Source organism: Paroedura picta, chromosome 1 (genome assembly GCF_049243985.1).
Source record: "Paroedura picta isolate Pp20150507F chromosome 1, Ppicta_v3.0, whole genome shotgun sequence".
Classification (NCBI taxonomy): domain Eukaryota; kingdom Metazoa; phylum Chordata; class Lepidosauria; order Squamata; family Gekkonidae; genus Paroedura; species Paroedura picta.
Window position 1 is genome coordinate 22518702 of NC_135369.1, and position 26732 is coordinate 22545433.

Genomic DNA, 26732 nt, shown 5'->3' on the forward strand with positions numbered 1-26732 from the left:
AAGGTAGCCCCTGGGGGCTAAAACTTGGATCAGACTACACATCAAAACAAGGTATCAACAAAATGAACCTATGAGGTATTCTCTAGATAAGTGGTCCCCAACCCGCGGCCCGGTGCCAGGCCGCGGCTCCCTCTCCCCGCCCCCCCCCCCCCCCGCAGTAAAAAACTTCCCAGGCCGCAAGCTTGCAGCCCGGGAAGCTTCTTACTGCGGGAGGGCGGGGAGAAGGAATCAGGGCCGGGCCGCGCCCATGTGGGCGCGGCTTGCGGGCGCGGCCAGATGCGGGGGCGGGGCCTGCGGGTGCGGCCCGATGCGCGGGCATGGCCCGCGCGCGAGCCGTGGGCCGCGCCCCAATGCCCTGCCGGTCCCCAACCTCAGAAAGGTTGGGGACCACTGCTCCAGATGCTGTGGACCAACTCCTGGCAATCTTGGAGGAAACTTCAGCACTCAACCCACGGCAGTTGGGTTTCTGTTCTGGCCACAGGGTGGAGAGAGTGCTGGTCACCTTGATGGATGCCAGCTGGATAGGAGTGTTTCGACTATTCTCGGGATGTTTGACATGGTCAACCTTGAGCTCTTAGCCCACCACCTCACTGTGACTGAGATATGTGAGACAGCCCTTTAGTGGCTGCTCTCCTTCCTACAGAACCAGACAATGAGGATTGCAGTGGGGGAAGAGTTATCGTGCCCCCTTCAGCTCCCATGCGGAATACCACAAGAGGCGGTCCTCTTCGCCACACTTTTTAACAACTTTTTGTGCCCTCTGGCCCAGCTGGACTGGAGTTTAGGGTTGGGATGTCATCAGTTCGTGTTTCCCCCCCCACACACACACACTCCTGTGTAGTATAATGGGAAGGGGGGTTGAGACTGCTTTTTAATTTCTATGTGGGGTTCTATCTTTTTATCTATGTAACCTGCCATGAGATAGTTTGCTGATAACATAGGGGGGGAAATCAAACAAAATAAATGATGCACACAGTGCTGGGCTCTCCCTGTCTCGTTACTCCTCCTCCCCCTTGTAATAGCTAGGTAAACATAACATAGATGGAGTGACATCATCTTCCATATGTTGCCCCTCCCCTCCAGACAGTTTTAGAGTGCCAATGTGTCATATACTCTGTTTACCTAGATCTTATAAGGAAAAGGACATATGTTTCTACTATTTTTCACATATGTTTCTACTGAACTTAGCCACCCAGAGCCTGTTGCCAGGAAGGGGTGGCTAATTAATAACAACAACAAAGCAAAGATAATTTTTAAAAGGCCCAGAATCAAAGCAAGACAGTAATACTTAGCATCTGTATAGTAGTTCTGAAGCGCTTCATACAGAACATCTTATTGTAATGCATACAACAGCCCTGGGAGGTAGACCGTTATTAGTACCCCCACATTGCAAACAAAGGGTTGAGGCTGAGACATCTGCCTACAGCTCCATCTCCAAGCCACTACACTACACCAACTGTCAAACAGCAAGCTTCCCAGCTTTGTTGTTTCACTGCTAAACGACAATGGACAATTCTCTGTAAATTAGCTGGATTTCTGCCCACCTTTCCTTAATGTATTTATGTCACCAAACCAAACAGCATCTTTTGTCATGATACTTCAAATTCACTTACACCAGTCAAGCAGCGCAGCCACATAGGTATTTTTCAATTTAGTGACACTGATTGTTATACTGCATTTTGCCCACAACTGTCACACAACTGTCACAACTGTCACAAGTTATGGTGTTGGAGACGAACGCTGCGGAGACCATGGACAGCCAAAGTTACCAACAAGATAGTTTTAGAGAGGAGCAAACTAACTATGTCATTAGAAGGGAAGATATTACGGCTAAAGCTCACTTACTTTGGACACATCATGCAATCAGACTCTCTAGAAAAATCATTAATGCTCGCCATGGTCAGCAGCAAAAGGAAACGTAGTCGCCAAAGGATCTGCTGGCTCGACACGATCAAAGCCGATACAGGGATGACCATGAACCAACTGAAAGAAGCGGTCATTGACAGAGACGAATGGAGAAAACTTTCCTATAGAATCACCGAGGGTCGGACACGACTGAACAGATAACATCATCATCATCACACATCGGACACATCTCAGAATAATTTCCTGTTTCGTATCCAACACTCCAGAGCTTGAACCAGGGGTCCTGGGAATTAGGCACCAGCTCTCAATTTGCAGGCCCACTGGCCAAAACTCAAGGTGGGAGGACCAGAAATATACTGAGATGGTATATCTGGAAACCCCTTGGATGCTTTTGTAACAGCTTTTGAAATATGTGTCCCCTCCGCAAGATTACAGGTTGCTAATGAGCAAAGAGCCCAAAAACTCATGTTAGAAAACGGTGTAAGAAGGAAATAACTGTGTGCAATCAACAGTTACAAAAATGGTGGGAGAGTTGCTAAAACGAAGGAGATGGATAGTTTACAGGAAAGAAAGAAATATGTGTGAGAGAAAAAAACTGATTGTAGTTCAGTGTTTGAAACTTATAAGGGTCTGAGGAAAGAAAACAATTGCCACAGCTGTAGACCTCAGAACATTAATTAGGGGGCTCGGATGTCATGCACAAATCAGTGCCTTTGAATCCATGGTGAAGAATGAATAAACGAGTGTGTTCTTTAGATAAAGACGTTCATCTGAAGGGTACAGCACAATATGAGAAACTCCAAGGTCCTACCTTTGACTTCCCAGTCATCTTTTTCAAGAAGCTAAGGGTCCTCCCCAGGGTGGTCCCCTCCCTTTGCGGGTGCACCTTGTCCTCAGCTTCCCCCGTGGTGGTGTCCAGCTGCCCGCAGCTCCCGGTGATAAAGCTGAAAGCATGGAGGGAACACAAGAGTGAGAAAGACTGGTGCTAGAAAAGCAAGCGTGGTCCGCATGCACAGAAACCAACCAAAGCCAAACAATCCCCTTTTTTGTTGTTATTGTTACTAGGCCAGGAAATAGGGAGGGGCTGATTCCCTTGGCGGCCCCTGGTGACCTCAGAGAGTGGCTGCTCCTGTTCCCAGCTGGGGAAATGAAGCATAGAAGCATCTCTGTTTGCTTAAGCTGCAAAAGCAGCTAGCAATGGAGGGGGACAGGGCGGAAAAGAGATGCAAGTCAGTTGGGATGTGGAAAGGGTTTCAGGGCTTCAGCCCTTTCCTCACTCCGTAGGCCCTCTCTCCCTACCACACAGAGCCCTCTCTGCTCCCATCCTGATGTCAATTAGAATATTTCATCTGACTCACAATGTGTAAACACTGTTACACCACCTCTTATTACTAATATATATCAATACTAAATACTAAGGCATCAATGAGTATTATATACTTAAATATCCACGTGACAGGTTTCCAGGGCCTAGTCTGCACACATAGGATAATGCACTTTCAATATGCTTTGGCAGCTGGATTTTCCTGTGTAGAACATGAAAATCTACTTCTAAAGTGCATTGAAAGTGCATTATCTATTGTGTGCAGACTAGGCCCAGGTAAATTCCCATTCTGTGTAAATATTTCACCAAGCATCAATTCACAGTGATACGGGTAAAATCCTCTAGTTACAAAAAGTCATCCAATTGCAGAGGCATATGAAGTCAGCACAACTTGTGAAAACTTTTAAAGAAATAAATATCAGCGGGCATTGAGAATACATATGGATGCATGTTTGTCAATCTATTTACAATTATATTAAAATAATCATAATAAACATTGCATTTGTATTTCTCAATTGTAAATCAGCACAGCTATACTGCAAGAGCCTTTTTTCCTTCTAAATTTTTGATCTTTTGTATTTCTCAGTTTATGCAGATTGGCTGTCATCAAAGCAGGTGAATCACATACTATTTTTTTTACTGCGGTGGATCAATTGAATGGTTACATGAACAGAAGGGACTGGCAGGGATGGCCTTTTTCACCTGCCTGTCCTTTCTCATGGCCACCCTCTGTGACCTCCAAAAAGGCACAGGGGTGGAGAGTCCACAGAATCTCAGTGGACAACAAACAAACAAACACTGGGCATAGGGAGATGCACTGAAATGAAAAATCAGTCACCTTCACCTATGACCACTCTCTGTCCCGCAGGCAGAAGCACAGTTACAACTGAGTAAGTTTTCCACTGTTGCCAAAGGACTGCAAGGGCAGTTTTGCAGATTCCCTGCCCTCACTGCAGCTCCACCTGCTCAGACACAGTCGCTCTTTGATCACAGGGATCTCACAACCCACACCAATGTCTTTTGTGGTGTTGCAGAGTACTGCCATGGAAAGAAGGGAGGAGGGAAAATCCAGTACCACAAGCCTCTTCTGACTTCCACAGCCAAAGGGTCTACCAACCAATTATATCCCTTAAAGGAATGCCTATACATGCCCCAAACTGCAGTAAAACTGTCCTTAGTCCCTTAGTCATGGTGTACTGAAAGGCTGCAAGCAACTAGTAAGAGGGAAAAGACCAGCCTTTACAAAAAATATAGTAAGGCAGACTTCCCAAAGAAGTAACATTATGAAACATTATGAGCTCCCCCCCCCCTTCAAGGATCGCTGCCTTGTTGTGGCAAGGGGGCTTGCGTAGTTCAGTGAAGCTATGAGCTATACCGTGCAGGGCCACCCAAGACGGACAGGTCATAGCTGAGAGCTCTGACAAAAGGTGATCCACTGGAGAAGGAAATGGCAAACCACTCCAGTATCTTTGCCATGAAAACTCTATGGACAGTTCCAATAGGTATAACGATATGACGCTGGAAGATGAGCCCCTCAGGTCGGAAGGTGTCCAATATGCTACTGGGGATGAGCAGACGGCTAGTACGAGTAGCGCCAGAATGAATGAAGCGACTGGGCCAAAGCCGAAAGGACGCTCAGTTGTGGAAGTAACTGGTGGTGAAAAGACAGTCCGATGCTGTAAAGATTTTTATTCCATAGGAACCTGGAACGTCAGATCCATGAATCAAGGTAAGCTGGACGTGGTCAAACAAGAAATGACAAGACTGAACATCGACATTTTAGGAATCAGTGAACTAAAATGGACAGGAATGGGTGAATTTAATTCAGATGACCATCAGGTATACTACTGTGGACAAGAATCTCACAGAAGAAATGGAGTAGCCTTCATAATCAATAAGAGAGTAGGAAAAGCAGTCTTGGGATACAATCCCCAAAATGACAGAATGATCTCAGTTCGAATCCAAGGCAAACCATTCAACATCACAGTGATGCAGGTCTATGCCCCAACCACTGCTGCTGAAGAGGATGAAGTTGATCAGTTCTATGAAGCCCTACAACACCTTCTAGAAGCAACGCCAAAAAATGATGTGCTTATCATCATGGGGGATTGGAATGCTAAAGTAGGAAGCCAAAAGATAACGGGGATAACAGGCAAGTTTGGCCTTGGAGTACAAAATGAAGCAGGGCACAGGCTGGTAGAATTTTGTCAAGAGAATACAATGGTCATAGCAAACACTCTTTTCCAACAACCCAAGAGACGACTCTACACATGGACATCACCAGACGGTCAACACAGAAATCAGATTGACTATGTGCTCTGCAGCCAAAGATGGAAAAGTTCTATCCAGTCAATAAAAACAAGACCAGGAGCTGATTGTGGTTCAGATCATGAGCTTCTTGTTGCAAAATTTAGGCTTAAATTGAAGAAAGTAGGGAAAAGCACTAGGCCACTCAGGTATGAACTAAATCATATCCCCGACGAATACACAGTAGAGGTGACAAATAGATTTAAGGAATTAGATCTGATAGACAGAGTGCCTGAAGAACTATGGACTGAGGTTCGCAACATTGTACAAGAGGTAGCAACTAAAACCATCCCAAAGAAAAAGAAATGCAAGAAATCAAAATGGCTGTCTGAGGAAGCTTTACAAATAGCTAAGGAGAGAAGGGAAGTGAAAGGCAAGGGAGAAAGAGAAAGATACACCCAATTGAATGCAGAATTCCAGAGAAAAGCTAGAAGAGATAAGAATGCCTTCTTAAATGAACAGTGCAAACAAATAGAAGAAAACAATAGAATGGGCAGGACCAGAGATCTTTTCAAGAAAATTGGAGATATGAAGAGAACGTTTCATGCAAAGTTGGGTATGATAAGGGACCAAAATGGTAGGGACCTCACAGAAGCAGAAGAGATTAAACAAAGGTGGCAAAATTATACAGAACAACTATACAAGAGCGAGCTTAACATCCCTGATGACCACAGTGGGGTAGTTACTGACCTGGAGCCAGACATCCTGGAATGTGAAGTCAAATGGGCCTTAGGAAGTCTGAGCAACAATAAAGCTAGTGGTGGTGACAGCATTCCAGTTGAACTATTCAAAATTTTAAAAGACGATGCAGTAAAAGTGCTACACTCAATATGCCAGCAAATTTGGAAAACTCAACAGTGGCCACAGGATTGGAAAAGGTCAGTTTACATTCCAATCCCAAAGAAGGGCAATGCCAAAGAATGTTCAAACTACCGCACCATTGCACTAATTTCTCATGCTAGCAAAGTTATGCTCAAAATCCTACAAGCTAGGCTCCAGCAATATGTGGACCGAGAACTTCCAGAAGTACAGGCAGGATTTCGAAGAGGCAGAGGAACTAGAGATCAAATTGCCAACATACGCTGGATCATGGAGAAAGCTAGGGAGTACCAGAAGAACGTCTACTTCTGCTTCATTGACTATGCTAAAGCCTTTGATTGTGTGGAGCACAACAAATTGTGGCAAGTTCTTAAAGAGATGGGAATACCAGAGCATCTTATTTGTCTCTTGAGAAATTTATATGCAGGTCAAGAAGCAACAGTGAGAACTGAACATGGAATCACTGACTGGTTCAAAATTGAGAAAGGAGTTCGGCAAGGCTGTATACTGTCGCCTTGCCTATTTAACCTGTATGCAGAGCACATCATGAGAAATGCGGGATTAGAGGAGTCACAAATTGGGATCAAGATTGCAGGGAGAAATATCAACAACCTTAGATATGCAGATGATACCACTCTAATGGCAGAAAGTGAAGAGGAACTAAAGAGCCTGTTGATGCAGGTGAAGGAGGAGAGTGCAAAAGTTGGCTTGAAACTCAACATCAAGAAAACAAAGATCATGGCATCCGGCCCTCTCAATTCATGGCAAATAGATGGGGAAGAAATTGAGGTAGTGACAGATTTTATTTTCCTGGGCTCCAAGATCACTGCAGATGGGGACTGCAGCAAAGAAATTAAAAGACGCTTGCTCCTGGGGAGGAAAGCTATGGCAAATCTAGACAGCATCCTAAAAAGCAGAGACATCACCCTGCCAACAAAAGTGCGTTTAGTCAAGGCTATGGTATTCCCAGTTGCAATGTATGGCTGCGAAAGTTGGACCATAAGGAAGGCCGAGCGTCAACAAATTGAGGCTTTTGAACTCTGGTGCTGGAGAAGACTCTTGCGAGTCCCTTGGACTGCAAGGCGAACAAACCGGTCAGTCCTAGAGGAGATCAACCCTGACTGCTCTTTAGAAGGCCAGATCCTGAAGATGAAGCTCAAATACTTTGGCCACCTCATGAGAAGGAAGGACTCCCTAGAGAAGAGCCTAATGCTGGGAGTGATCGAGGGCAAAAGAAGAAGGGGACGACAGAGAATGAGGTGGCTGGATGGAGTCACTGAAGCAGTAGGTGCAAACTTAAATGGACTCCGGGGAATGGTAGAGGACAGGAAGGCCTGGAGGATCATTGTCCATGGGGTCGCAATGGGTCGGACACGACTTCGCACATAACAACAACAACATGAGCTCCCCCTCACTGGCAGTCTTCAAGCAAAGGTTGGATACACACTTTTCTTGGATGCTTTAGGATGTTTGGGCTGATCCTGCGTTGAGCAGGGGGTTGGACTAGATGGCCTTCCAACTCTATGATTCTATGATTCTATGAAATAGCAGCAATTCCCTCGCCACCACTCAAACTATGTAATGAAGACGGAAATCAAAACTGGCAGGGCACTGATGGGGAAGAACAGAGACATTGCCGAATAAATGGAAAGGCGGGGAGAGAGAGACTGTAACTTGAACCCCTAGAAGAGAGGCAGAAAGAGAAGGGTGCTGGGAATCCTTGGGTTTATAGGATGTCCTTGCTAACAAGCCCTTTTCCAATTAAAACAGAAGATTATGCTTTTGAAATAGTTTTATCATAACTATGTTTTCATTTATTTCCCAGGTTAGTCCATGGTTCTGGTTATTATGCAGCCTTTTGACCTCATAATAGCCCAGTAAGGTTGAACAGAGTATGTGTGCAGGCAGGCCGAGGAGCAGCAAGATCCAAATTGAGAATGCATGTGCACCAAAAGATATTTCTTAACTAAAAAAACCCCCCAACTTCATGAGAAACAATGAAGGAAGAAAACAGAATGGGCAAACAGAAATCACCTTGTCAAACAACAGGCCATCAAAGCTTTATGAATTCAAGTGGCTCTCCCAGCTACACACAACAAACTGCTCAAATTACACCGTGGCTGGAATTTAATATATAGAATGTGACCGAGATTTGTATTAGGGGAGGCTGGAATATATCTTCCTGGGGACCTCAGGAAGTGAAGAGCTGACAAACAGAGTAGACAAATTCCCTGGGCATGAGGGAGGAAAGGGGTATTTTGGCAAATTCCATCTGGGAGCATCTCACAAGATACTCCACCTTGGATGGCAGATTACCACATGGAGCAGACAAAGGGCAGAGAGTCTGGACTAAAATATGCCTTCTGTGTGGTAAGCCCGTAGGCCAACTTTAACTGCACCAGCTATATATTGTACATGACTATGTTAGGGAAACAACTATTCCCTTAGATTAGCAGCTCCAGTTAGCCAGCAAAAGCTGAAGGAGCTCCTGGTGATATATGTTCCGGCCAGCGATAAACTACCCTTCTCTCTCCATAACACTGACTATTTTCCTTAAAAGAGGGAAGGATTAAAATAACCTCCATATCGTCTTCACCCTGCCTCTGCCTTTCTTAAAAAGAATTATCAGTCATGCTCAGAGGGGGGGAGGGAGATGGAAGAGATTCTTGGGATCTGGTATTCACCAAGGACAATAGAATTGGGGAGGATTAGCCTTAGAGTTAATTAATAGCAGGGGTTTCTGCTGACACCCCCCCTCCCCCCATTGTGGAAAGGTCAAATAACACTGCTGGGAAGATGTAAAGGAGATTTTACAAGTGCAGCTGTATCCAAACTCACTCCCAGGGCAATGATTTAATTGTAGACTGGCCCAAATGAAAGCCCTTTGCAAGCAAACTAAATGTAAGAATCGCTACTTACCCATTGGCCAGGCTCACTGCATCGATATAAAGGGAGACTTCTGACAAGGAAAGAGGACAGAAAGTTAGAATGAGCAAAAAGAGCCAAACAAAAACAAATGAAAATTCTCGGTGGTGGCCTGTTTTCCTAAAAGACTACTTTAGGAGTAACTAATTTTTTTCCAAATGACCTTCACAAAAGCTAGATAATTCCACCTACCTGGCCTTTTTATAACCTAATCAACCATCTGTCCGAAGTGTCCCTATTTACCTGAAGCAGACCTGAATTTCTCTTCTATTTACTTACACCTGCTGCTTCATGTCAGTTCAATGCAAAACAGCATATTGCAGTGTAAACTAATATAATGTACAGCAGGCAACGAATATCCTTCCAGCAGAATATGTCTCTAGAGCAGGAGGCATGCCTCTGGCAATGATCTTTGTAATAGCCTTACTCACATGCCAAGAACACAAACGTGAACGCAGTTTCATTTGTAAACTGCCATTGGGCATGAGAGCTCCAACGTGCTTCAACAGAAATGAAAAACTTGCAGGTGTGGGTTGGCCACCTAGCAGGACAGCACCATATTAAAGAGTAAAAAAATATTTTTTGTTGCTATAAGCCTGGAAGATCCTTACTCTCACACGCTCTCCCTTTCCCTTGAACGTAGTAATCTAAAAAAATACTTTTGCATCAATGGCAGGTGTGGGAGGGAGCAGACGACAGTACTGAAAAATAAGAGTTGGGTTTTATACCTCACTTTTTATCTACATTAAGGAGTCTCAAAGCAGCTTAAAATCGTCATCCCTTCCCCTCCCCACAACAGGCACTTTGTGAGGGGCTGAGAGAGGTCTGAGACAACTGTGAGTGGCCCAAGGTCACCCAGCTGGCTGCAGGTGACAGACTGCGGAGTCTGCTGCACTTAACCACTATACCACACTGGTTCGCATGAACAAGGTAAACCGTTGTCTTATTCAGTGTAAGGTAGTTTTATGAGTTCATGCTTCTGCAGTGACCCACAGCACAGCTGGCCCACCCACTGGGTGTACTTGGGTAATTGCCCAGGGGACTAGACAATGCGTGAGATGGAGGGATGCTACATCAGCCATCCTGCAGGATTGTGGGATCAACAACGGCCTGCAGTAGCCTCAGACACCGCTGCATCCACACTAAAGGCATTCAGGCAGAAGGCAACTAGGGCCTTTCCTCATGACAACCTCTAGGAGCAGTGGTTGAGCAGTTAGCAGTTGTCCCAGGTACCATCATGCTGATGCACCCAGGAAGCAGGCAGGGCCTTCAAGTGATGGTGGCCTGAGTGAGGCCAGCTTCCTCACAATGCAGTAGGAAGGGTAGTGACACAAAAAAGTTCTTGGGCCAGCCCTGGATCTTAATGATATATGTCTATGAAGAGGTAAAAATCTGTATCTTGAATAGCAGGCAGAAACTAATTTGTAGTGTCCAGCAGGATCAGATGGACACTGTTTTTCTTTCTCTATATTTCCCTTGTCTGTGGATAGCACTTTTAAAAGATTCCAAAAATGCATATGCGAACCATTAGCAGCTGCCAACACACTAGAAAGACCAGTGATCTTAACCCTTGCCTGGAACTCAAACTAACTAGCCAAGTGCATAATTGTCGTGGTTCGGTCCTTGGTGGCTTGGGAACGGGACCGAACCCCGCCATCAGAGGCGCCCGCGATCACGGAGGTAGGGCATGGTGATCATAGGCAAGCCGGCAGCTGGGCGCCCCACCCGATCGTTGAGGTGGCAATGGCCGCTAAAGAACCTCAATGTCCCCCTCCACCTTTTGACAAGGGCCCGGAGATGGCCCTTTGTTCCAGGAAAATGGGCCATCAGGAACCCCAGAAAACCTCGCATATGTGCATGAGTCATGATTGTATCAGCATGTTCCCTCCGCAAGTACTGGGTGGGGCAATACAGCCTAAGGAGGTGGGTTTTGTATAAAAGGGAGCTTCCACCTGGAGTTCGGTGGAAGCTCTTACTCCATACCAGCGGACTCCACGTTGCTGAAATAAAGCTTGTTCCTGTTGTATCGTTCACCAGGCCTGGCGTGACGTTTTCTTCAAAGGGGCACCCTGTTTTTCAGTTAGCAAGCGGGTTCCCGACATCGTAAGAGCTTCCCACCGAACTCCAGGGTCGGCATCGCATCCGAGCGCTTATCGGGACGGATCCAGAGATGGCGTTTTCAAGCAACGGGGCGGTCTCGACCCCCACGAACCCCGGGAACATGAGTTTAATGTCCCCGGGAGATTTCCTCCGAAAATCGGGGGGCCAGGAGCAGCTGTCCGGGACCCCGAGACCCTCGGCAGCGGCGGCCAAGGGGAGGCGCCGGGCCATGGGCTTCCCAAGCACGGCGGGGAGCGCGCCGAGGTCTGGGGGGTTGGCCCCAACCTGGGACACCCAGCTGAGGCAGGCGCTTCGCCCGGTAGGACCTGAGGAATCCCTAGAGGACCTGCGGCGGGCCATGGCGGACTTGGCCAGGCGCTTGCAGGCAGCTGAAGCCCGTGAGCAAGCTCGGGCCGGGCCCGGGGGGACTGGTAATACAACGGCGGAGGGGATCGCGTCGAGTGAGGACGTCTCCAGCGACGAGGACGAGCCCGGTACTGGTGAGCGGGCCCCGGACCCCGACCCGGAGCAGTTTTCAGTCCCGAGTAGGCGAGACGGCCAGCGGAGAGGCGAGATAGCAGAGGATCTCGGGGGAGCGGGTGAGCCGACGGGGCGGCGAGAGCCGGACCAACGCAGGAGCGACGTGCAAGGCAGGGAGCGGCACGGCGTCGTTGGGCAAGTTGGTAGCCGGTGGAGCGGAGCAGGACGAGACGGCGGACGCCGAGAATCCCGGATCCGGAGGGGGTCGGACTACTCTCCAAAACGTTCCCCCCCAGAGCTTAAGGCGCGTTTCGACGGGACGCCGGACGACCTCCCGCAGTTCCTCCTCCACGCGCTGACGCATGCCCGGAGGTATGGAGACCGGTATGAGGACTCCGAGGACTTGGTCTGGGGGGTGGCATCGTGTCTCCAGGGCAAGGCGGGTCAGTGGTACCTAGGGTTGGCCGAGCGCGGCGACCCGGCAACTCGGGACCTGCAGGACTTCGTGGTCGCGCTCCGCCGACGATTCCAGGACCCCCAGGCTGAGGACAAGGCAAAGAGTCGGATCAAGGGACTTCGACAGGGTACTAGGGGGGTTATGGACTATATAGACATTTTCCGGAGGGAAGCAGGCAAGGTGTTCTCCTGGAACGAGGAGACCCAAATCGAGTACTTCCGGGAGGGCCTTAACCCGAAGCTCAGGGAATGGGCCGTGATCAAGGGGACGGAAGAAGATCTGTCTACACTGGAGGGGTGGTGTTTTGTGGTCGCCAAGCTGGAAGCCAGCCTGGGTTGGGCCGCCGCACCCCCCCGGGAGGCCAAAGGCGGGTCAGCCGAGGCGCCGAGACCGGGCCCCGACAACTCTCGCCCCAAACGACCCCCGAACCCCGAGCGGGAAAGGAGACGCCGGGAAGGTCTGTGCCTGAAATGCGGGGGGTCAGGACATTTCGCAGCAGCGTGCCAACGGCAAGGGGGGGAGGACCGCGGGCTCTCCCAGGGGGGAGGTGCGACACGCCCCCAGCAGGCACGCCGGGCGGAGGACCTCCGCAACGAACCGGGAAGCGCCCAGGCGACGGGAAACGGCCAGGACCTGCTGTAGACGGCGCCGGGCAGCAGGTCCCGCGGTGCGAGGGAAAACCCCTGCAGCATGAGGCGCGACCTCCGAACGTGGTAATTTTAGAGCTCCGGAACCCGGAGAACGGACTAAGTTGGGTGGGGGAGGCTCTTTTGGACTCTGGATGCGACCACAGCATGGTCCACCCCCAGATAGCCCGGGCTTTGGGGCTACCGAAGCGCATTCGGAAGGTTCCCCTGGTTTTCGTCCAGATGGACGGCAGCCCGATTCAGGGGGGACCTTTCGGGGAAGAGGTGGGTCCTATCGCCATCCACATAGGGGACCACCAAGAGCTGCGGTGGCTGATCCAGGTCCCCGTAGCGGGATATCGGGCGGTGTTGGGCCTGGATTGGCTGAAGGAACACAACCCCGTGGTGGACTGGCGGGCGGGGACCCTGAAGTTCGACTTGACGGTGGGTGCACGGCATCGGGTCCCCCACGAGAATTCCAGCCACAAGAGGACGGCGGCGCGTCCCAGGGGAGCGGCGGCGGCGCAGCAGGAGAAACCAGAGCCCGAGGTCCCGCCAGAGTACCGAGACCTCGCAGCCGTTTTCAGCGAGCGGGAAGCGGACGAGCTACCCCCACACCGCCGCACGGACTGCGCTATCAACATCCCAGAGGGGGCGGTACTACCCAAAGGGCGCATCTACAAGATGAGTGAGGGTGAGCTCAAGGACCTCCGGGAGTTTTTGGATAAAAATCTGGCCCGAAGTTTCATCCGGCCCGCTTCCAGTCCCATGGGAGCTCCAGTCTTGTTCGTCCGGAAAAAGGATGGGTCCCGACGGCTGTGCCAGGACTACCGGGGCCTCAACGCCATCGCAGCGGGGAACGCTTACCCCCTCCCGCTGATCCCGGATTTGCTGGCCCGGCTGGGCAAAGGGACTCTGTTCACTAAACTGGACCTAAGGGAGGCGTACTACCGGGTACGCATCCGGGAGGGGGATGAGTGGAAAACAGCGTTTAACTGTCAATTGGGACAATTCGAATTTAAAGTGATGCCGTTCGGCTTAAGCGGGGCACCTGGGGTTTTCATGAGTCTAATTAATGAGGTGTTGCAGGACCTTCTGTTTCAGGGGGTGGTGGTTTATTTGGATGACGTCCTGATCTACAGCCAAGATCCCCAAGAGCACGTGACCCTGGTGAGGGAGGTGTTAAAGCGCCTGCTGGCAAACCACCTATACGTGAAGCTGGCTAAGTGCGAATTCCACCGTCCCTCCCTGGACTATTTGGGCTACCGCATCTCAGCCCAGGGCATAGCTATGGACCCCGAGAAGGTGCAGGCGGTGCTGGCCTGGGAAAGGCCCCGCACCCGGAAACAGCTACAAAGCTTCCTGGGGTTTGCTAACTTTTTTAGAGGCTTCATCCCCAGATACTCCTCCGTAGTGGCTCCCCTCACGGACTTGCTAGGTACCAAGGGGAGAGGTCCTCGCGCCACGCGGCCCAGCGCAGCGCTCGGCTGGAATGAGAAATCGGAGGCAGCGTTCCTGGCCCTCAAGCAAGCTTTCGCGTCTGAGCCCACGCTACTGCACGTCGACCCAACCCAGCCGATGGTGGTACAAGTCGACGCCAGCGACGCAGCAGCCGGGGCGGTTCTCCTGCAGCGAGACAAGGCGGGACAGCTGAGGCCGGCGGCCTACCTCTCACGAAAATTCGCCGAAACGGAGCGGAACTGGTCTACCTGGGAGAAGGAGGCGTTTGCGATTAAGTTCGCCCTCACCGAATGGCGGCATTGGCTGGAGGAAACAGAGGAGCCGTTCGAGGTCTGGACAGATCACAAGAATCTGGAGGCGCTCCGGCAACCGCGATCCCTGAACGCCAAGCAGATGAGGTGGGCGGAGTTCTTTTCGCGGTACAATTTCAAGCTTGGTCACATCCCCGGCAAAGAGAATTTCCTCGCGGACGCCCTCTCCCGTCTGCCGCATTATGGGGAGGGGTACGCTCCCTGCACCAGGTCCGTGTTTGGCGAGGAGCAGCTGGGACGGGGGGTCGTCACTAGGCGGCGGGCCAGGGAGGAATGGGAGCCCGACCCGGCGACCGCCCCGCTCCGAGACCGCCTAGTGGCAGCCTATGGGGCAGACGAGGAGCTGGCTGAGCTCCGGGACTCTTTGATTTTGGACTCCGGTCTCTGGCGGAGGGGGGAGGCTGTCTACGTCCCGGAAGGGCTACGACGGGAAGCCCTCAGCCTCTGCCACGATGCTAAGACCGCCGGGCACTTCGGTTTCGTAAAATCCTGGAAGTTGGCCCGGCGGCGGTTTTGGTGGCCCAGTCTGCGGCGGGACACAAAAGCTTACGTCAGTGGTTGTCCTGTCTGCCTGACCTGCAAGCCGGGGGTTGGCAAGCCGAAAGGTCTGCTGCACCCGCTCGAGGTCCCGACCCGGCCGTGGTCAGTGATCTCCATGGACTTTATAACAGACTTGCCTCCCAGCAAGGGGAAAACGGTGATCTGGGTGGTGGTAGATCTATTTTCCAAACAGGCCCATTTCATTCCTTGCGCCAGTGTCCCCAGTGCTTCACAGTTGGCTCGGATGTTCCTGGATCACGTGTTCCGACTGCACGGGCTGCCGGACAAGGTGATTTCCGATCGGGGCTCACAATTCGTGTCCCGGTTTTGGCAAGCTTTCCTGCGCCTGTTAGACATCGAGCAAGGGCTGAGCTCCGCTTACCACCCCCAGACGGACGGGCAGACCGAGCGGGTTAATCAAGTACTGGAGCAGTACTTGCGGTGTTTCGGTTCCTATCATCAAGACACCTGGGTGCCCCTGCTCCCCCTGGCCGAGTTCGCGTACAACAACGCAGACCACAGCAGCACGGAGATGTCGCCTTTTGCCGTCGTCTACGGGACAGACCTGAGACACTTCCCGGAGCTTGGAGAGGTCCCCGCCCGGGAATCGGCCGACCTTCGCGAGTGGGGGAAGCGTGCCGGGAGCTGCTGGAAGTCGCTGCAGGAGCAGCTCCACAAAGTCAAGGCAGCGCAGAAAGAGGACGCCGACCGGAAGAGACGACCAGCTGAGGAGATCCGACCGGGGGATCGAGTTTACCTTTCCACCCGGAACCTACGGTTGAATTTGCCCAGCAAGAAGCTAGGCCCTCGGTTTTTGGGGCCTTTCGAGGTCTTGGCCCCGATCAACGAAGTTTCGGTCAAGCTCAAGCTCCCCAAGAACCTCCGGCACATCCATCCCGTCTTTCACGTGAGCCTTCTAAAAAAAACTCCGGACGGTGACGTTTGGCACCCCGTGTTTTCCCCGCCAGCGCCCGAGGTCCTGCCGGGGGGGGAGCACCACGAGGTGGCGGATATCCTGGACTCTAGACTCCACAGGGGGAAGTTGCAGTACCTCGTGGAATGGAAGGACTTCGCTTTGGGGGACCGGGAATGGGTCTGGGCAGCGGACGTCCTTGCGCCCCGACTCACTGAACGTTTCCACAAGCGGTATCCTGGCCGCCCCGGGGGGTTGGAGAATGGACCTTCGGGGGGGCAGAATGTCGTGGTTCGGTCCTTGGTGGCTTGGGAACGGGACCGAACCCCGCCATCAGAGGCGCCCGCGATCACGGAGGTAGGGCATGGTGATCATAGGCAAGCCGGCAGCTGGGCGCCCCACCCGATCGTTGAGGTGGCAATGGCCGCTAAAGAACCTCAATGTCCCCCTCCACCTTTTGACAAGGGCCCGGAGATGGCCCTTTGTTCCAGGAAAATGGGCCATCAGGAACCCCGGAAAACCTCGCATATGTGCATGAGTCATGATTGTATCAGCATGTTCCCTCCGCAAGTACTGGGTGGGGCAATACAGCCTAAGGAGGTGGGTTTTGTATAAAAGGGAGCTTCCACCTGGAGTTCGGTGGAAGCTCTTACTCCATACCAGCGGACTCCACGTTGCTGAAATAAAGCTTGTTCCTGTTGTATCGTTCACCAGGCCTGGCGTGACGTTTTCTTCAAAGGGGCACCCTGTTTTTCAGTTAGCAAGCGGGTTCCCGACAATAATCCAGAAAATTCAGAAATGTTTAAGACTTTTCAAAACATAAATGCACATGGACCTGCACACCATATTCCGAGAACAGCCAGCCCCGGTTAGCCACATCCACAGAAGCACATGCTGCTTTTTCTTCCGTATTTCAGAAGAGAATGAATTCATGAATTAATTCAGAATGATGCCTCTGAGGCCAAGAGCCTGCCATATTCTGCCCAGCTCAACCACAGGGCAGTAACAACTACATCACCAAGGATATAATGATGTAAACTGTCTCCCCACTCACCATCTGCATCTGGGTAGCTGTCAATGACACTCATGGAAACAGACTTGGACAGAGAAGGACAGCCGGTGCTTGGGGACGCCCGATATGCTTGCATCCTTTTGGAATGTTCCTAAAGACAAGGCAAAACAGTTAATGCCAGGCAGCCACAAGGTCTGTCCAAACAATGTCATCTTGGAGGAGTGAGGTTTTGCATAGTGACATCCCCCACCCCCCAAGACCAACGACTTGAGGCTTACAAGGAAATTACAAAACCAGGTTTCTACCTTCTGAGTTATTCCAGGTTTGAAGAAGCATATACACTAGCTGGATCACCCTCCCTTTAAGGATGTATTGATCTGCACAGTAGGGACACCTATCATATCAGGTATAGAATGAGGATAATAAGAGTAATACAGATGGGGTAGAGATTCTGATGATGCAAGAAGTAGGTTCCGCAAAGCCAACCAGCAAGTTGAGTGCAAGGAGGCCTTTTGAGTTGTGGAATAAGCTCTTCTTCATCACGGTTACTTCATGACCCTGAGATATAGCACTGAAAATAAGCTGAATAGAGCTGACAGGTCCTGGATGAAAATGAATGCTGCATACAAACTGAAAACCCGGTAAAGTGAACAGGAAATAATAATGAGGAGTTGGTTTTTATACCCCACTTTTCACTGTCTGAAAGAGTCTCAAAGTGGCTTACAGTCGCCTTCCCTTCCCTCTCCCCACAACAGACACCCTGTGAGGTGGGTGGGGCTGAGAGAGCCCTGATATTACTGTTCGGCCAGAACAGCTCTGTCAGAGCTATGGCAAGCCCATGGTCACCCAGCTGGCTGCATGTGGGGTAGGAGTGGGGATTCAAACCCCACTTGCCAGATCAGAAGCCACCACTGTTAACCACTACGCCACGCTGGTGAAAGAGCAGGTGAAAAATTAGAGTATGTCCAGGAAGCTAAACTGAGCCAAGACTCAGATCCTGAATTTGTTTTCAATAATGAGGTCCCAAGGCATCTGAATCTGGATACTAATGCATTGGCACAGATAGCCGCAGACTAAAGGTGCAGCAAAATGAGACATGGAAGACATGGGATCAGATCCTCCACTGTATTTTTAAGGTTAACAATGCAATTGTAAGGAAGGGGTTAACCTTTTCCAGCTCAGCTCCCCTCCCAAGCAAGGGAGTCTTTTTTCTCCCTCTGTCTTTTTCCCCCCTTGGAGGTTACTAGGAGCCTGAGGGGCCTGTATGTGAAAACATTTGTGCCAAGAGGGAAAAGCACATGGAAGAGAGAGTTAAAACCTATGTCTAACTATAGATTCAAATGCGTAGCCATGTTAGTCTGAAGTAGCACAATAAAATCAGAGTCCAGTAGCACCTTTAAGACCAATAAAGATTTATTCAGGGTGTAAGCTTTTGAGTGCAAGCACAAAGAGTGCTGAATTAATCTTTGTTAGTCTTAAAGGTGCTACTGGACTCTGATTTTATTGTGCTATGTCTAACTATGTCAGAGCTCCAATAGAAACTGGGACCATCACTACTCTCACCTCATCCCTCGGGCTGCTTTTTAGCCTTTAAACAAAATATTAGGAGATGTATTATATATTAGAAGATTTTAAAAGGGTGCTTGTAAATGGCTTGTCATCTTCTTGGAGAGGAGTGATGAGTGGATTGCCTCAGGGATCTGTCCTGGACCCTGTGTTGTTCAACATATTCATAAATGACTTGGATGAAGGAATAGAGGGGGTGCTTATTCAATCTGCAGATGATACTAAACTGGGAAGGGTAACAAATACACGAGAAGACATACTCAAAATACAGGATGATCTTGAGAGGCTGGAAAACTGGGCTAGAATTAATAAAATGAATTTTAATAGGGAAAAATGTAAAGTTCTGCATTTAAGTAGGAAAAATCAAATGCATCACTTGTGAGACTTGTCTTGGCAGTATTATGTGTGAAAAGGATTTCCTCCAGGCCAGGCTGGAATCTGGAGATGTTTGGTGGAACGATCATTTGAGCATGAAACTGGGGTCACTGTGGGTAGACAGGTAGTTGTGAGCTCCTGCACTGTAGAAGAAGAAGAAGAGTTGGTTCTTATACACCGCTTTTCCCTACCCGAAGGAGGCTCAAAGCGGCTTACATTCGCCTTCCCTTTCCTCTCCCCACAACAGACACCCTGTGAGGTGGGTGAGGCTGAGAGAGCCCTGATATCACTGCTCAGTCAGAACAATTTTATCAGTGCCGTGGCGAGCCAAAGCTCACCCAGCTAGCTGCATGTAAGGGAGTGCAGAATCAAACCCGGCATGCCAGATTAGAAGTCTGCACTCCTAACCACTACACCAAACTGGTGTAGTGGTTGTGCAGGGGGTTGGACTAGATGACCCTGGATGTACCTTCCAACTCTATGATTCTATGATCATAGGCCTAGTTGTCCCTAAAGTGACGGGAAGAAAGGCCCCTAGTGAATGCAACTGGTATTCCTCTCTTTACTGGCATATCAAGAGAGAGAGATGTTTTCCCCATCCTGAAAACACTCAGGAGCCCTTGTTTTCAGCAGAACGCTACAGCTAAGGAAAGAACAGAGGTGCTCCTGACACTGACCCAAAACAAGCAGCTGTGGGTGGCTCCCTCCCTTCCTTTCCTGACAAAGAGAACACTGGTGCAAGTGCCAGTTGCCTTGTTTCCCCAGAGCTGATGGGAAGATAATTCTCGCCTCTGCCAATGGCTAGAGGTTGAAGGACTCCTGGGTAGTAGGCAGAGCCACTGCTATCCAGCAAAAGCCCCAAACAAGAGAAAAGCCACCCTATGTCCATCTGTGTCCATCTCACCACTGTCATTCTGGCACCCTCAAATGGATCTCCCACCCCATCTTTCCCCTCTGCTCCTCCAAGCATGTCTTGAAATTTACTGTATAAGCCTATGTCCTGTTTCTTTAATGTACAGCTCCTGCAACCAGCACAGTGCATTGGATTCTGATGGCTGACAGCTGATCTGAGGGGCAAAAGGAAACTACAAGTAACCCAAGAACCAAATACCTGAGTAACTTCCAGGTCATCATCCTCTTCATCCTGGGAGAGAAGAGACTCCATCTCATCATTGCTTCGGATGATGGGGATTCGGCGGGGGTCCTTCCTGCCCCGAGCATGCCTGTCCATCTGCCCCACAGAGGAGGAATCGATCTCGTCAGGGGCTAATCCTTTCAAACTCACACTGGAAAGGAAGCTAAGAGATCAGCCACTGAGAACTTCCATTGTTATTTCTTCATTTGACCCAAAGTTGAATCCCCACATACACATTCGCATGTTCTCAATTACGAAAGTCTCTCCCACTGAAGTTTCACAAAAAACCAAGCCTTGGCACCTTCTCAAAGTATTATGAAGGTGATGATAACCATCACATCTGAACAGGAGTCGCAGCAGGCTCTCTTGTTATAGAGAGCCAGTTTGGTGTAGTGGTTAGGAGTGGGGCTTTCTAATCTGGCATGCCGGGTTCGATTCTGCACTCCCCCACATGCAGCCAGCTGGGTGACTTTGGGCTCGCCACGGCACTGATAAAACTGTTCTGACCGAGCAGTGATATCAGGGCTCTCTCGGCCTCACCCACCCCACAGGGTGTCTGTTGTGGGGAGAGGAATGGGAAGGCGACTGTAAACCAGTTTGAGACTCCTTCGGGTAGGGGAAAGCGGCATATAAGAACCTCTTCTTCTAGAGCTATTCTAGCTTCAGAATTTGTCTTGCTCACTTACAAATTAGTAAAGCACTAATTCATCCATCCATCCTTCCCCTCCGAAGATTGACTTCTTTTTTAAATTCCAAAAGACGTACAATATTATTCGGGTGACTTTGGACAGAAAGGTGTTGTTACAAGCACTACTCAACTGTCATTGCCCACAACCTATGGTTGGGGGCAACCAATATTTTCTTTAATGAGAGCTACCTGTGAGTAATGAAAACATCTTGAAACCAGCTTGGCAGAGTGGTCAGGAGTAGTCCCTTCTAATCTGGTGAGCTGGATTTGATTCCCTGCTCCTCCAGATGCAGCCAGCTACGTGAACGGGCTCATCACAGTCCTGATAGTGCTATTCTCATATAGCAGTTCTGCCAGAGCCCTCTCAGCCCCACCTACCTCACAGGGTGTCTGGTGTGGGGAGAGGAAGGGAAGGCAATTGTAAGCTGCTTTGAGACTCCTTCTGGTAGAGAAAAGCAGGGTATAAAAACCAATTCTTCTTCTTCTTCTTCTTGATCTCCTCCCCACCCCCCATTACCAAATGTGGTTTTATCCTAGAAATAAAACATGGACCAGGAAAGAAGCCAGAAATGAAGCCATCAGCTAAGCGAAAAATCCTATGAAATGAAAGCAGATTTTTCCCCACTCCTGAGTTCTTTAGGAGACGCACAAGCCCTTCTGCAGTAGCAGATGAACTAACAGATGCCAGCTGGCCTGGAGAAAAAACACCCAGTCCCCCTAACAGAGGCTTATTGGGCTGTTATTTACCAGCTGATGTAACCTAGCTCTATATTTTAAAAGTCCAGTGGCACCATAAAGACTAACAACATTTATTTTAGTAGTCAAATCAAACTTTATTGCACCAGGCCATAGGCCACTGCAAGATCAAATACACAGTATAACCTGTTTAGTACAGTAAAAGGTAAAGGTATCCCCTGTGCAAGCACCGGGTCATGTCTGACCCTTGGGGTGATGCCTCTAGCGTTTTCATGGCAGACTCAATACGGGGTGGTTTGCCAGTGCCTTCCCCAGTCATTACCGTTTACCCCCCAGCAAGCCAACCTCGGAAGGATGGAAGGCTGAGTCAACCTTGAGCCGGCTGCTGTAAACCGCCCTGAGCCCCCGGGGAGGGCGGTATATAAATATAATACATAAAATAAAATAAATAATAAATACAAGCCAGTAAAATGCTAATTCATCCATCACACTTACCCCTTCCCCTCTGAAGGTTGGCTTCTTTTTTAAATTAAGGTTTGGTGGCAAATTTTGGCTTTTGCCAAATAACCAAGAAATACAGTCTTTGTTCAGTGTTAACTAGTATGAGATTCCTGCATTTTATGTTTAGAAGGAGGAAAGTAGTACATAACTCCTTTGCAAACATGTCTAGAAAACTTGAGTAAGTTTACAAATCCGACTTCAAAGTGGCTGAGAACCACTGGCTTAGCCATTCAAACTGAGCCACTCTAAATTCAGGTTCCTAAAGAGCTCACCATAGGAAGGGAAAAGGTGTGGTTAGAGTAAAGATAGGGAAGACACTTCCAGATCATCCTCAGTACTGTGCAAATTGGTATGCCTGACTTCTCTTAAGATCTAATAGTTTGGGCTGCCCTGGAAAACTCAGGGTTAAGATGGCAATTGGCGGGGAATTGTCAAAGCTTAATCTGACAAAATTCTAATCTCTCTTTCTGGGTTATAGCTGGGACTGCTGATGACTTTAGGTCCCCTTTAGTAATGGATGGCCATAATTCGAAACAAACAGCATTCAAAGTTAGTTCCAAGACAGAGTCCTCATTTAAACCTAGGATTATGGGTGCAACCTAGTGGGCTCTCTCTTTTAAAAACTGTCAATTAAGCAGAAGATATAACAAGGCAGCTTCCTCTCCCTCCCACCCACCTGTTCTCCTCCCCAGGCCTGTCATGCGCCACCCACAGAGAAGACAAAAAAGGACCAAGGATGCACACAGAGGAGAAACCACAATTCCACTGGGCCTAATTCACTCAGTGATTTGGAGGGAAGAACAATGTCAGAGGTGCAGCCTAGCAACCCTATTCAAATACCTGGTTAACCCCTTCACTTCCTACATGCAAGGCTGCCAGCTAGCCAAGGAGAAAACACAGCCCTGTGCATCTCTTGCTGCATGTGCCAAGTCCGTCTGTTGCCACCTATCTGAGGCTCAAACTGAGCCAAAGGCAACACGGTAAGTCTTAAAGGTGCCACTTGATTTCCATTTCACTTTACCGCAATAGACTTAACATAGGTATTCTTTTGAAAGGATTCTCCAGGAGTTGCTGTGGACCCAACAAACTTATATGCGGATGAAAAAGAGAGGAAGTGTTCCCTTCTGACTGCCCAAAAAGGTTACGTTGGGGATAGTGGCACCTGAATGAATAAAACCAATGGGAAATGGGACACAATAAGCAAGGAAGTTCCATGAAATTGAGCAGGAAAGCTGGTTGGCTCCATCCCTTTGCCTGGAATCTGGGCATGCCATTCAAATACCTTTTAGGTAAATCTCTGATCTCTAAACTTCCAAAAATAGGAGGCAAAATGAGCTAATAATCTTCTGTTCAACTGTTTAATGAGAAACAGACCTGCTCCCAATTTCTGTTTTATTCAATGAGGGGATAGACTGACAGCTATAACTGACAGCTTTCTTGCAGTTCTCTCCCTGATATGTTTTGCTATCACCAAGTGTTGGCAGAAGAAAAAGGTCCATTAAAAAGATGCTTCCTTCAGTCCTTCCCAAACTTTGCAGGAAATGCCTTGGGATGTGGTGGGCTCTCCATCTTTGGAGATTTTTAAACAGAGGCTGGAGCGCCATCTGACCGAGAGGCTGATTCTGTGGAAGCTTAAGGGGGTGGCAGTTTACAGTGGATGAGCAATAGGGTTGTGAGTCTCCTGCATAGTGCAGGGGATTGGACTACATGACCCAGGAGGTCCCTCCTAGCTCTATGATTCTATGCCAATAGAAAACACAAAGTGACTGGTAAGCAGTCACATGCATAATTAAAAAACAACGAACATAATACACAAATAGTCAGACAAAGTGGGACTCTCCCCTTTTATGGAAAGAAATACCTCTTTTAAGATGATAGTGGCTCTGATATGTATTAGCATCATCTAAGAAATCTGTAACATGGTCCTCTCTCCCTGATCCCACCTCATACGTTTTCTTTCATGACTTATAACATCATTTTCTATTTTATTTCTAAAACAATATAAAGAGACCATATCAAGGCTTGAAGTCCAGGCCAGACTTTTTCACTCAGATGGGGGGCAGGGGGGAGGTGTGTAGGAGGGCAGGGCAGCCATTCCTTATGCTTCATGTGTGGGCCTCAGACACCTCCTCCCCTTCCACACATGTGATATGCGGGGACACAATTCCATCCCTCACATCCAAGAAGTGTGTCTTCTGAGATGACACCTGCTGCTCAATGGTGACATGCACGTGACATCCTTTACTCAGATTCTTTAAATCATGTGCAGATTTTTGTACATTTTACAAAGATCTTTTCCCCTTGGGCAACAGTTTTAGAGAACAATACAAAAACAACGAAGTGATCAGCGACTGTCACAAATGTTATTATCCTTTAAGGAGTTACTAGGCTCTTGCTCTTTTCTATTAATACAAAAATGGGGCCTGGTCTGTAGCAAAAGCCTTCCAGGAGTTTCCTGCCTTTGTTTTTTTTGCAAATACAGGTCGTCCCTGCAAACAACCTGCTGCCCCCTGGAGTTCCAAACCCAGAGCTCCAGTCACAGGGCGTCCCCTCCTGTGGCACAAACTCAGCAACAAAATGGACACGGCTTGCCGAGCAAAACTAAAGTTACTCACTTGTTAAAACAAGATGCCCGCCGACAGCCCAACAGGTCCCTCCTGAGCCCAGGATGGTTCTCGCTTCTTGCTGCTTCCCAGGCCCCAAGAATCGTTCTGTAGCACACTTCCTTCTCAGACACCCCCACCCCTGCACCCCCATCCCATTGCATTTGCAGAAGTGGAGAGAGCGGTTTGGGTTTCTCTGTGTTTCCAAGCAACTCTTCGGCAGTGAACAGGGGAGGAGGAGGGGGTAAGTCTTCAATGAGGTTTTTTTCCCCCCTCAGTCTTCTGCAACAGAAAAACTACACCTCCAAGTGAAGAAAATTGGGGGCTGAAACTCTACTGTTGTAAGTATATACTTCTCACTTCAACGTGTACACATGCCACCTTCTAATAATTAAATATATATCACATCACGCTATATAACAAAAGAGCAATTTAAGAGACTCCCAAAAAGATAATAAAACCTAACCCAAAATTCAATTAAAAATACCATTAAGCACAGCAACAGTAAAAACTGCGAGAAGAGACTTTACAAATAAGAGGCCTATGAAGGAGTGAGCAAGCAGGAAGTGGTGGTGACCAGAAGCATAGAAAACTGCAAGAGGGGGTTGGATCAACATTTGGAGCAGAAGTCCACCAGTGGCTCTTAGCCACAAGTTATGGCAGGAACGCTCTTCTGTCTGGGGCAACGATGCTCTGTCTTTCTTAGTGCTTTGGGGGGCAGCAGTGTGAGGGCTTCTGGAGTTCTGGCCCTGCTGGTGGTGTGCCTGATGGCACCTAAGTTTTGGCCACTGTGTGACACAGTGTGGCCCAATGGCCTGATCCAGGGATGCGCACAAGCTGGGTCATGAACTGAAGTTCATCACCACTTTTAGCCCATTCATGATTTGTGAAGCAATGTTTCTGAACTGAAGATCTGCCACAACTGTTAAGGTATTTTGCGGTGGTTTGTGAAGAGCAGAAAGCAGGGGTTTAAAAGGCAATTGTAAGCCTATCGATCTATTTATTGCATTTGTATACCACCCTCCCCTAAGGCTCAGGGCAATTCACGTGGAACGAAAATGAAGAACAGCACTCTGTGACTATATCAAATAAAGGGAACAGTAATAATAATAGGAATAAACAGAGAAAATAACATTATAACAATGACAGTAACAATCTAACAGACCCATAGTTGGTCAGCATATGGGTTCAAGGGAGGGAGGTTCGGGGGCCCAATCAATATTGTTTGGCTTCGGTTGACTTCAACCAAATGCCTGGCAGAGGAGCTCCCTTTTTGCAGGCCCTGTGGAATTCTTTTAGTTCAGTTACAGCCTTGATCTCCTCTGGGGCTAGGACAGAGAAGGCTCTGGCCCTGGTTGAGGTCAAATGGACTTCCTTGGGGCCACTAGCTGGTTGGAGGCAACGGAACAAAACCTTAAGCCTGATCCCAATTCAACTGGTAACCAGTGCAACTGTTGGAGAAGAGGCCAAATGTGGGACCTCCATGGTGTTGCTGTTAGGACCCTGGCTGCTGCATTCTGGACCAGCTGTAGTTTCCGGATCAAAGGGTAGGCCTGCACAGAGCAAGTTGCAGAAGTCTAGCCTATAGGTGACCGTTGCGTGGATCACTGTGGCTAGGTGTTCCATGGCCAAGTAGGGAGCTAATAGTTTGGATTGGCAAAGGTGGTAGAATGTCAGCCGTGCTACTCTTGTGACCTGGGCCTCCATTGAAAGGGAAGCATCCCGGTTCACACCCAGGTTCCTGGTAGAGCAAACCGCTGATAGCTACACATCATCCAGGTTGGCCAAATGTATTTCCTCACTTGGACCTTTCCTGCCTAGCCATAGGACCTCCATCTTTGAAGGGTTGAGCTTCAGACGGCTCTACTTAAGCCACCTCATCATTGCTTCCAGGCAGCTGGCTAATGCTTCTGGGGGAGAATCAGGGTGGTCATCCATCAGGAGAAAGAGCTGGGTGTCATCTGCATATTGATAACAATATGCTTTGAGACTCCTGGTAGAGAAAAGCAGCATATAAAAACAAACTG

At 49.1% G+C, this 26732-nt stretch overlaps 1 protein-coding gene across 8 annotated transcripts in view; it reads right to left on the reverse strand.

The window, feature by feature from the left end:
- ARHGEF2 (Rho/Rac guanine nucleotide exchange factor 2) overlaps window positions 1-26732 on the reverse strand; it is a 186277-nt gene that overhangs the window by 110608 nt on the left and 48937 nt on the right. For 6 of the 8 annotated variants that reach the window (XM_077326856.1, XM_077326866.1, XM_077326836.1 and 3 more), the window contains 4 exons: window positions 20194-20380; window positions 17184-17292; window positions 9236-9275; window positions 2678-2810 (listed from right to left, as the gene is read on the reverse strand). In XM_077326856.1, coding sequence (XP_077182971.1) covers window positions 2678-2810; window positions 9236-9275; window positions 17184-17292; window positions 20194-20380 — 469 coding nt within the window. Of the gene's footprint in view, window positions 1-2677; window positions 2811-9235; window positions 9276-17183; window positions 17293-20193; window positions 20381-24717; window positions 24737-26732 lie in introns of those variants that run through there. The other 2 variants (XM_077326902.1, XM_077326894.1) reach the window with 2 other exon arrangements.